Below are 12,073 nucleotides of genomic sequence, written 5' to 3'. Positions count from 1 at the left end.
AAGTGGTGATTGAATGCATTTTGTGTGAAAGCAATGAAAAATTATTCACAGTTTGGTCCACATACTCTTCTGTTTCGCTGACTGTGTGACGAGTTTTGACAATGGGACTTCAGTTTTGACCAATGCAGGTTAGCAATTGAAAAAAACTGTAAAACTCCTCCTTTAGGGCTTTTTTTCTTACATGTTTCCAGCTCACCAAAGAGTTGCCAGTCAAATGGAGATGCCACTGAACTGACTCTTTCTTTCATGATTGGCTGCTGAATGTAAACGTAGTGCAATCCTTTCTGTAGTTGAGCTCTTGTTGAAGTCAGGCCACATTTCATACTGATTGATTGGCCCTCCGTCTTTTTTTGTAGGCTGTTTATGATCTGTTACTATTGATTTCAAAGTTCATGGAGGATTCAGTGTGCAGCCCTTGAATGACTAAATTTCATTGTACGAAAATACCTCCAGCTAACAGAAGAATGCTTTGGTATAGAATAGGCCGTTTATCAAAAATTACAGCTGTTCAACAAGGTTTCTTCCCTCCAATATCCACGTAATTCTGTCTTGGGAAAAACATACATTCACCTATGAGTGCAGGGGGTTCACATGATGCACAAGCTTTTTTGAAATGTATTTCTCTGTATTTTTTCTTCTCTTTTTGCTCCATCGTTCTCTCTTTATCTAAATGACCTGCTGCTGGGATTGAGGGTTTGTCAGCGGGGAGTTTCGAGCAGCCATGCATGAGTTTCTTGTTGGTGTGTGTGTGTGTGTGTGTGTGTGTGTGTGTGTGTGTAAATGAACGTGTGTGTGGGTGTATGTTTTAGCAGACCCTGCTCTCTTACACTGGCACCGGCACCCTGTGAGTGAATGTTTATCCAACTGGCGCCAACTAATTCTCTCACTTCACTGCTTCTTCTCACCCTTTTCATATTTTTCATTGTAAAAATGTCTATTTTCACCACTCATTAGCTGGTTCTCCATTGAGAAATTACAGGTTGGTGAGGAAATTGACTTCTGGTTTAAAAGTTATGTATTGATAGTTTTCTTCATGTTAATAAGAATTCAGATGTTGCGATCCTGATTTTATACATTCTGTATTTTACCCTTCTCATATGGTGGACAGAGATAATATCTGCTTGTTCTTCTTGTCAGGGTGAACAACATAACATTTTTGACCAATTAAGCTGTTTACTATTATCAATCTTTACAGGGTGACAGGACAGTACTGTATGTAAGGGAATATGTGTCCAAAGCTGTAATAATATTCTCAACACGCAGGTACAGATGCTGCCCATATGGACCACAGCATATTTTCAATAAATAAGATGTCCCATCTGCACATCTAGAGGGAATAGCTGTTAAGCTATGCATTTTATCAAAAACACATTGGGTCTTTAAGTATATATATTTCTAACAATCCTCAGTAATGTTATATGCTGTACACAGAACATAACACATTGGTATTTTCATACAACTCCCACTTTTTTTGTATTTGTAGTTTTTATCATTGTAACAGAGATTACAAATTATGTAATAATTTCCTGTGCAATCTTTTTGGAATCCACATTTGACATAAATCAGATCAAGGGAGGATTGTTTGCAATGTTCCCTCTTGAATGGTAGTTTGGTAGTAATATCCAGTCTGTTATTAGTCACTAGTTCTGGAAGTCAAGTCACTTCGTCTAGTGAACTGAAGTCTATCAAACCCTCATCACCAGCGCCGCTGTTCCCTATACTCACATGTGTGCAAAAATACACGCACATATCATCACTACCAAACTAACCCCGGCTAGCCTGCCCACCCAGCAGGCCTCCTCCATGGGCAGCCGGAGCCCAGGGCTTTCCCAGGGTGTCGGGTTGACGGTTGGACACCCCTCCCCTGTCAGGAGTGTTATTACAGAGGGTCATCTGTCGCCATTGTTTCCTTTTAGACAGTGAGAAAAACAGGCAACTGGAGAAAAGCAGAAGCCACCTGGGAATCCAAATGCAGCAAGTGCATAGATCCCCTTACCTGTATCAATATTATTAACCCAGCAGTGGCTCCGTTCACCAAATAGAGGAAGATAGAGAATTACACTCAAGTTACAAAGTAATTTATTTTAGTTGTTATAAATTTGACAAGCAAACGAGGGAACTTTGGTTTCCCGTTAGAGACTCCTTGATGTATTTGACTGTACTTTTTATTGGCTTTACAAAAGGAGACATATCAAACCAATAAAGGACACATCATTCATAAAGAAACAAGGGATAGACAGAGACTGAGCATTATTATCTTGTATATGCGACATAGCATATGTCTTCACATTAAGCTTATGCTTTTATCCAAAGCGACTTACAATTGCAGTAATTGTCAGAGGCTGCACGCCTCTGTAGCAACTATGGGTTGTGTCACAGTGGGGAATTGAACCTGGGCCCCTCACACCAAAGGTATCTGACTAATCCACTGCTCCATCACCACCCCATGTGTGGCATGTCATGTGTTCAACCTAGTACCTCAGGTTGTGCAAGCTACACAGTACCTCAGAATACACATGTCATAAAGAACATCATACCATTGTTGGAGCGGCTGCCACTCCTCAACATCACATTGCCGAAGCGTAGGGGCCCCAGATTTTCATATAGAAACCTTACCTGTCTATTAGTTTGTAAATTTTAGCCATTTCATCCAGCCATTCCTTCAATAATATATCACCTTTAGTTTTCCAATGTTGCAGCACTAGTGTGCATCCAGTGATAAGTGCTGTTCTGCACCATGAGATCTGGTGGGTATATAGACCACTTCCTTCAGGTTTCACGCCTAATAGACAGAGCATTGGTCCCTGTATCAAGGTATAAGTCACTCAGTTGATGAAGAGAGTCATCTCTGACCATAGAAGATGCACCATAGGACAAATGTATTTGAGATGTTTTCTTTTAACAATAAAAAAAAGATCAACAAGTGAAATGTAGTGTGTATTTCCCAAAGCTGTTGCTACCATCTAGTGGTTAGTTGTAGTAATTACATCCTTATTTTTGAAGCCTCTTTTGACTCTCTTTTTCTTCTTGTGTGCTTGTATTTTGTGTGCGTGCGTGTGTGTGTGTGTGTGTGTGTGTGTGTGTTTGCTTGCATGTGTGTGTGTAGGATCATGAAGTTCCACGTGGCAAAAAAGAAGTTTAAGGAAACATTGCGTCCATACGACGTGAAGGATGTCATAGAGCAGTACTCAGCAGGACACCTGGACATGCTCTGTCGCATCAAGAGTCTTCAGACTAGGTCAGCACACACACACACACCCACACTTACATTTAAATCAAAAAAAAATTTTTGTACACTTGGGTATCACCCCGATTAATTTTTACTTGAATTTGCTCTTGTTTACCATATTTACCGTTTGTCCATATCTGTTACTTGTTCTTTATGAAAGTTTTATTCTTGCATAGATATTGCCAATGTTGCTGCAGTTGCTACTAGTTCTAAAGAGGTTATCACTCTATGGGTGATGATTTTAAATTATATGAACCCACTTTTACATTTTACCCAGTGTGTGTATGTACTATACATGTGTATTCCTTTTCTCTCTCAGATTAGACACTGTAGTGGGTCCCTCTCCAAGGCCTTTCAGCAGCCGCTTCAAGACCTTTTCCTCTCCCTCTCTGCATTTATATTACAGCCATTCCCGAAGGAAACAGTCTGTACCGGGGTTAGACCTAACCCGTCCTGATTTGCTCGCCAACTGCTTCCCTCCCTAACATAACCAAACCTTTATTATGTCAAACCTGGGTCGAGCAGCATGCATTTGCATCTATCAGAAAATCCCCTTCATCCCTGCACATCAATAGTCCATAAAGTTTGAAAAGAGTCACAGAAGTTTTTGTCTATTTAGTTTAGATGCAGCGCCAACTTAAACGCAACATGGTGGAAAGAAATGTAGCACTGTGTCCAACTGTCTCACACACCTGGTGAGATATCTGTTTATTCTTGTGAAGCTTTTTCTAGCATAACCCGGCCCTATAAAGCACTTCAGCAAGAAACAGGCAAACTGACAACTTCCATTTCAGGGCACTTGCCTTCCATCTTTTGGAAGAGAACACAGTTCTGTTTAACTGCCAACTTTAAGAGGGCCATGACAAATGTTCACCGTTTGTTTTAGTCTTCTTGGAGATCGGTGGGGTTTTCTGACATAGTACATGCATAAGTTGCTACAGAAACATTTATCAAATTGGCTGGATGACCCAGTTCTGGCAGTAGAGGTCGTCAAGGAGCTCAAGCAATAGATTAGAAACAAAGTTGTCCAAGAAATGCATAAAGAAACACCCATTGGACAATAGCTATTCATTTTTTCTTGCCACATTTTTAAACCAAGGAAGTGGTCCTTTGTCACACCATTTGTATTTGATTAGTGCTAAGTAATATATTTTAAACACGTTACATGTTCATACCATACTAGAAACTATGTGATTACTGATTTGGGCTCCCTGAGGACTTCATCTAACTGGAACAGTATGTCTGCTAACATAGGCTGTAGGTGATATACAAGCTAAGTGCTACTTAGAGAAGTAGTTGATCTATTTTGTCCTTATGTAAAAGCTCCAATCCAGACTCTGACTTGTTCATCATCAGTCACTCATTCAAATTCCAGCTGTTTCAGTTCCTATTTCCTTTTGCAGCCACATATAGAGGCTTTCAGTTCTTTTATCAAAAATCTATAATTACTTAAGATATAAAAAGCAAAGCTGGAGATTGTTTCAGCAGGGGGCACTATAGCGCAGCTGTGGATTGGGACTTTCACATTTACAAACCTGTTTTTTAAGGACTTTGTTTTAGGGCTTGGTATTGACTGTTATCAGGTGTTTTGTTAAGCTAAATGAATGCCAGTGTAGGCATTAGAACTCCTGGGAATGATATAGTTCTTGTTTTCTGTTATGTTATGAGTGTTGGTGTGAAGTGGGTCTATTGGCAAAGGCTGTAGATACACACAGACCACCTGGGTACTACAGTGTGCATTTGCTGTATCTCTTTAACAGTGCTACTAGACTTCCATCATACCAGTCAACTTTATGAATATCATACTTTCACAGGCTTAGTCTCTGAGGATGATGTAGAATGTAAACCTTAATGTGGCCAACATCATGAAATGCAAACAGAAGTGTAAAACTGATGCTTCAATTTTGATTTCATTGAATGAAGGAGGATCTGTGAGCAAGGGATAAGCTACTAGTTACATACACTTACATACATAGATACACTTACTAACTTGAAATGTTTTCAGCAATGTTTTTGAAAAATGAACTCTTAATTTAAAAGCAATAATGAGCAATCATTACTATCCATTAAATGAGGCAGGTAAACATGCTTTAAATCATTGTAAGCCCACCATGACATTTTCCATTAATGTGGTTATCAGTGAAGTGTGTCTATTAGTGACACATTGCGGTTTAAATGTTGTTTTATACGCTTTTCTGCCTTGACATGTATTCAAATATGGGAGAAAGACTAAAGATACATGGTCAAATTTAAAACCATTTATTATGAAAATATTAAAAGATCATACCATAACATGAAACATATAAAAATGTCAGCATCAGTATCAGCCTTTATTTTCAGCCTAAACTCTGTGTTTATCTACATGCCAATGTTATTGATTGCCAATTAGTACAATAGGACTGGATTTGTTCCACATGTGCTTCATGCTTTAGTGTGTGTGTGTGTGTGTGTGTGTGTGTGTGTGTGTGTGTGTGTGTGTGTGTGTGTGTGTGTGAGAGAGAGAGAGAGAGAGAGAAAGATGTATCTGACCCAGTCTTTCTCCTGTCTCCAGACTGGCCAGTGCAGCGGGCTCTGGTCCCAGCCTGAATAGCCGACCCAGGAACATGTCCTCTCCTGCCCTGCACTATTATTACAGCAACAACAGGAAGAAGCTCCCTGACTCAGGGTTACTTTGATTTCACTTAACTTAAGTTTTACCTACAGTAGAATCCCATTAGTCGCCCCTATGGTGAACATTAGTTCCATTGCAGTCCCCAATAACCGTCAGATGTAACATGCAAGTACACATGCTCGCAGGGACGCAAATAATAGTCCTTTGTATTAACTGTCTTGTGTACAAGATGTTTGGTGCTTGCAGTGGACACTGCAATGAGTACTTGAAGGTTTAGACAGTCACACAGAAAGGATTTTGAAAGTGAAAAACATATTAAATGTTTACTTAAATCATGATTATTCTACTGCGTTTAACTCCACCCATTTGGTAAAGTTTTAATTAACCACACACACCAACATTTGCATTTAATGAAAATACTAATGAGTATACACACATGCCCAAACATATCATCCCTGTTGCTACATTAGATCCCATCCATAGTTCCATACTTCATCCTTGTGTGTGGTTGTGAATGGAAGTGTTTTCCAATTAATTCACATGTGTTTTGTGTTAGACAAAAAAATATATCTGTGTGGTATGTAGGCGCTGGTCTCTCCTAGATCAGTGCATGTTAGAGATACAAAAACATTATTACCTAAATTAATTCAACATTATTACAGAGTCAAAGACTGAGAGATTTGATCAGAATTCTGACATTCAGAAAGCTGGCAACAGATTCACTGATAATCTCCATGCAGCACTACATTTAACGTCTCATTTGGGCTTTAAATGTCTTAAAACTTAATAAAAAACAATCTTCTTCTGGATGGAAAGTTAAATAAATAGCTGGTAATGGACTTACACATACCTCAACACTGTTGTGTTACTTGAGTATTGGTAAGTGGAAAGGATAATCCTGTATAAGCTATGAGCATTTTCTGAACACTTGGTCTGATGAATTTATCTAAACTCAAAAATACATAGTAATGCTTGAGATATTTATATATATAGAGAGAGAGATGTTTTCCCCCAACAGCAACAGTATGATCTTTGCTTTGAATGTGCTATGTTTGTAAACCAAATCATGAGATATAGTGCTCATAAATGAGTTGTGCTTTTATTCCATTTACTTGTAAAAATGTGATTTTTGTTTTTTTGTTTTCATTTGTCACATTTACAATTTTTATACTTTAAGTTTAAGAGCCCATGAAACCCATACAAACTACATAATGCGTGAAACAATTTTGGAGATACAGGGTTTTCATATAAGAGCACTGCTATAGCCATTCCTTTTGTGTTGTGTGTTTTACTAACCCTAATCTTAACATCCTACTGCTGCTTTAGGTTTGTTGCCTGACTTGGGATAACCTGAAATGAAGCTCGGGTGACTACTTATATTGCAACATCATTATTTCCTAATATATTGACACCAGTATTGGTGCTTGTGTGTGTGTGTGTGTATCAGGGTGGATCAGATTCTGGGAAAAGGCCATGTTCCTGTGGATAAGAAGATGAGGGACAAACTTCACCCAGATGGAGACACTCTGGAGGGCATGAGCATGCTAGGACGTGTGTGTAAGGTGGAGAGACAGGTGAGTAAAGAAAGAAATGAGAGAAGGGGAAAACTAAATCAGCATTATTCTTTAGAAATACCTGTGTCTCAGGAATTCATTCTGCCAGGAGATTTCTGTCTTTCAAAATTCACTTTCTGGTCTGACATCTGTTTTGGAAACAAGCACCAGAGATCTGTAAAAGTTGCTCTGAAATTCCTTGGTCGAAGATAGAAGTCAGTAAAAGCCCTTTAAGCTTTGCTGTCTTGCTTGCTGTCTCTCTTTCTTTGCCTCCCTCCATGTTCTTACTGTTTTCTCTTCGTCCCAGGTAACTTCCATTGAATCAAAGTTGGATTCTTTGCTGGACGTTTACCGCCATGTTCTACAGAAAGGACCCTCAGCACTCACCCTCTCGTCCCTTCCACTGTTTGAGCTAGACAACCACCAGCACCACAACTCGGACTACCAGCCCTCCATCATCGGTAGGGATCTCCCCTCCCCCCAGGGAGGTGATCCGGTTGGAGGTGGAGGAGATAACAGTGGGGGCTTACGCCGTTCTCTTAGCGCCAACCCGAGAGGCCTGCGGCTCATCCTGCCACCCGCCGATGATGACGGCCCTCCAGACTCAGCACCTCCATCCTACCCCCCGTCCACAGCCTCACTCTCACCATCACCCCTACTGCCTCCCGATAGCCCCTACCCAACCTTGGTCACCCCCAATGGTACCACCAAAAGAGCACACTTCCCTGACCTGCCTCCCCCACCTCCCTCAACAGGGGGTTTCACCCTCCGGCTGCCTCCCATTTTGCACCCCTCCCATCTCCGATGCCCCGTTGACCCCGTCTCAGATGAAATGACAGATGAAATGACAGATGGAATGGCGGCGGATGAAGGGAGCCTGGGCCCCTCTGTTGTTGTGGGATCCAGTGTGGATGCTGAGCAGGAAGGGGACAGTGAGGCTGGCCCTGCCCAGGGAAGGGTGCAGCTGCGGGAGAAGCCTGGCTTGAAATCTGAAGGGGTCTGGAGGAGGCACATGAGCCTGGAGGTTAACCCCCTGCTGTTGCTCTCATCTTGCCCAGATGGGACGCCGTCAGACTGGGAGAGCAGTCTCGGGAAGTCCCTCTCTGTGCACAACCTCAGCCAGTCTTTGACCAACCATGCTCCAGGCCTCTCCTCAGCACTCAACAACAGCAGCAGCAGCAGCAACGGTAGCGTACCTTGCAATGCCCACGGTGACCTTAGCAACTGGGATGGAGCAGAACTCTTCATTAGTGAGTGCAAACTACAGCCAGCGGAAGAACATTTCAACTTCCTGTCCCAGGGACCTGACAGCAACGCCTCAGACCTTTTACAGACTGTGGAGGAGGCTGCACCTCACGCCAAGGGAAATTCAGAGTTTCTCAGTCAGTCCCCACACATACAGCTGGCATAACCACCCACACACACACTGACACATGCTCACATACTGTATGTACACACCATGGTTATAGGAAACCAGTATTTTCTACAGGACACTACTATGTTGCAAATGTCTAATTGATGCCTTGTACATGGAAATACAATGTTTTTATTTTATTTTTTTGATTAACATGATTGTGTCCATATTATGGAGTTAAACAATTCCATAGTACAATGGTGTATAACATATCTATGAAAGTGGGCATATTCACAAAATATGCTTGTGACAAAATACACAAAATATACACAAATCAAAATATCCTTGGTTTAAAAGAAGTTACTTGGATCTTTATCTTAAGATTCAGAAATGATAATTTCATTAACTTTATACAAAAGGTCATGTTTTTCATATACAAGATCATATATTAAAAAAAAGATCAAATGTAATTTAATGTAAAATTTTAAAAAACAAGGAAGGAATGTTGCCTACTAGACATCAGAGTGTATAAGCAAATCAATTAATCAATTAATTTGGTTATAATTTCTTTATTATACCTTTATTTTACCAGCCAAGTTAATTAAGAACAGTTTCTTATTTACAATAACAGCCTGGCAGGAGACAAAGGCCTCTTGTGGGTTACTGGGATTAAATAAAAACAATAATTAATTTGGTTCATCACAAAAAAATTGTTAACTTTGTTTTCAAGGTAATTTCCAGCAGTCCTACATTTTAACTCAGTCTGAACCCAACCTGAAACCAAAGGACCTACTTTGGGCTCATCGCTGAAACAAGCGGGAGTGTAACTTTTTATTGTAAAAATGAAAGGATATGTCATCTTTGACTTTGACAATTAATTGAGTAAAGAAAACTAAAAGGAAATACTGTAAGGTTTTTTAATAACCAAACATAGTTGTAAGTTACAAACGTGTAGTTGAGCCTCAAACAAGGCAGGTCAACCAGTTCTTTCTTAACATGTTGTTCAGCCGATACACACGGGTACATCCACACACATACAATCACTCTTTCACAAACACGGACACTGACATACATAAACACAGAGTACCCTGAGAAGAGCCAACTTGACAAAGAGCTGAGATTGACTAATGACTTATTTTTTCATACAAGTGCTTGTATTCAGAGACTTTATTGGAAGAAGAGTAGAGTCACTCACTCTCCTTATTATTGTCTGTCTTTGGCAATGTAAAATGTCACCTTTTACTTATTTTTTCATACATATCACTGTATGGACTGTTTCTAGAAAACAAATGAATGACTGATGGGTGGGACCTGGTGTGATGGAAATAGCTGAATTATGAAAGAGCTCAAGGTCACACTTGGTTTGGACAGCATCCTGGTGAGTTAGTTGCCAATAGTCTGAATGTTGAATTGCTTTTCAAAGGGGCTTTCCAGCCAAACATGAAATTCTGCATGTCTAAGGTGTTGTGATAATTAAAGTCAAGAGCAGTCACACGCTAGCTGGTGACCTTTAATAAAAAAGTACAAACAAAGTCTGCCTATATGAACAATATTCTAATTTGAACTAATTTGAAAGTAGTGAAAACATGTACCCACATACTACACAATTTTAGGACAACTATACAACTTTTTATGGTCATTTAAGTAATTTTCTTGACAAACCCTGTGTTTTTACTGGGTGCTGGTTGCACCAATAATGTTTAAAGCCCGCTGGACTGACCATATTCCCTCCTCCCAGTCTGGAAAACAACACGAGGTGTAGTGTGGTGTAACAGGGTGCAATGCCCAGACTCCATTTATAATACAGCAGGTTAACAATATGTACATGCACTGTTCCAGGGTGCATGCTGTTATTTGTGTCCATTCTGCTGCTGACATTGTCAAAAATACGATATATTCACATCGAAAAATAAGAGAGAGAGGGAGAGAGAGATGAGAAAAATGGTCCCTGTAATGTCAATATTTCTGGGACTTCAGCATTCAGCAGATGAGCTATGTGCTTAAGGGAACTTTGGCAGGAGACTAACTAGACGACTTCCAACTGAACTGAAAATGTGGCTTATGTGTGGTCTCTTTCACCCCCCCCCCAAAAAAAGGATAATAAACCAGGATTTTGAATGTGCACGTACTTCCTCCTCGCCAAATCAAGAATTATAATTACAACATTTAACCATTTAGGGTTATTGTAATAAGCTTAAAATGGGAAAAGTGGATACATTTATATTTTAGTGCATTCAGATCGAGAAGTTATATGTATTCACTAGCACACTCATGAAAAATGGTGTGTTGCAAGTAGATGCTGTCCTACCGCTATACTTGCATTGTTGACATTGCCATCCTGCTTGTAGATTGGTTAAATCAGAATTATGCACAAAACTATGTCTGCCATCTTAATTTTTGTTAGCCTTTTTGTTTTTGCATGTTTACGTCTTTAGGGGTATGCAGTTACGGCAGTCTTAAAAATCTATTTTAATGTGTTCATGACAACCTTTATTCATCATTGTTTTCCAATTATATTTCCTTTGTTTTGAATGGTGAGTAAATGCATTGCTTAGCAAATAAACATGCTGTTGCAGAATATAAAAAGTATTATAATCTAACAAATGACAATATTGTAAAGACTTGTAGATTAATGTAGAAATATTCTACAGGCAATGCAGGAGTTGTTGTTGTCTGATGAAATATATTATCAACATGAAAGCACAGTTGTTTTTGGTGAGTTTGAGGAGCCTGAAAATGTGACTTGCTAGTTTGATGCTTAATATTAGAATGGATTTGTTATAGTTATTGATTGAATTTTGCTACATATGAAAAGAGGCCAAACAAAACTCAGTTACTTTGGAGCAAGATATCGAACAAATGCTGAAAAACAAGGAAAGCCCAAGGACTCCAGCCAGTTGGGACTTTTGATTGATTTTTGCAATCTGTAAATTGCTTCAGGGTGCCTTTCTTGCATTTGAAAATTCTTCATGATTTCTTTATGGGCCATAAAGGTCATGTTGCCTACAGCCTATAGCATACTGTATAGTTGAAGTCAAACTGCTCATTTTGTGTTGGGCATCCAGTTCACTTAAGTCTTTAGCCACAGACTTTATATGGCTTTGATAGCTAATAATAGCATTTCTCTACTGCTTGAACAGTAATTTATTACACAAATGGCCTTAAAGCTTGATAAAGTTAACATTATTATTTCTTTGAAATTAATTTATTAAAGTGCACATTATGTTCTCTGGATGAGAAATGCAAAAATAATTTTATTATTCATTAATAAAGTACAAATTAACTGAACTTCTTTTGTTTTCTGTGTCTTTCTGTGTCTCAAAGCA

At 39.4% G+C, this 12,073-nt stretch overlaps 1 protein-coding gene across 1 annotated transcript in view; it reads left to right on the top strand.

Annotated features, from left to right (window-relative positions):
* The window catches only part of kcnq5a (potassium voltage-gated channel, KQT-like subfamily, member 5a), a 109,875-nt gene extending 97,850 nt beyond the window's left edge, over nucleotides 1-12,025 (top strand). The window contains exons 12-16 of the mRNA XM_038737919.1: nucleotides 3,107-3,238; nucleotides 3,549-3,665; nucleotides 5,781-5,894; nucleotides 7,288-7,414; nucleotides 7,701-12,025. Of these exons, the coding sequence (XP_038593847.1) occupies nucleotides 3,107-3,238; nucleotides 3,549-3,665; nucleotides 5,781-5,894; nucleotides 7,288-7,414; nucleotides 7,701-8,804 (1,594 nt within the window). The 3' untranslated portion in view covers nucleotides 8,805-12,025. The remainder of the gene's footprint in view (nucleotides 1-3,106; nucleotides 3,239-3,548; nucleotides 3,666-5,780; nucleotides 5,895-7,287; nucleotides 7,415-7,700) is intronic.
* The last annotated feature ends 48 nt before the right edge of the window (nucleotides 12,026-12,073 follow it).

Source organism: Micropterus salmoides, unplaced genomic scaffold (genome assembly GCF_014851395.1).
Source record: "Micropterus salmoides isolate LMB-PRFRI ecotype aquatic unplaced genomic scaffold, ASM1485139v1 Ms_hic_scaffold_22, whole genome shotgun sequence".
Taxonomy (NCBI): Eukaryota; Metazoa; Chordata; class Actinopteri; order Centrarchiformes; family Centrarchidae; genus Micropterus; species Micropterus salmoides.
Note: the sequence above shows the minus strand (reverse complement) of the source record. Positions and strands in the feature narration are given on the sequence as shown.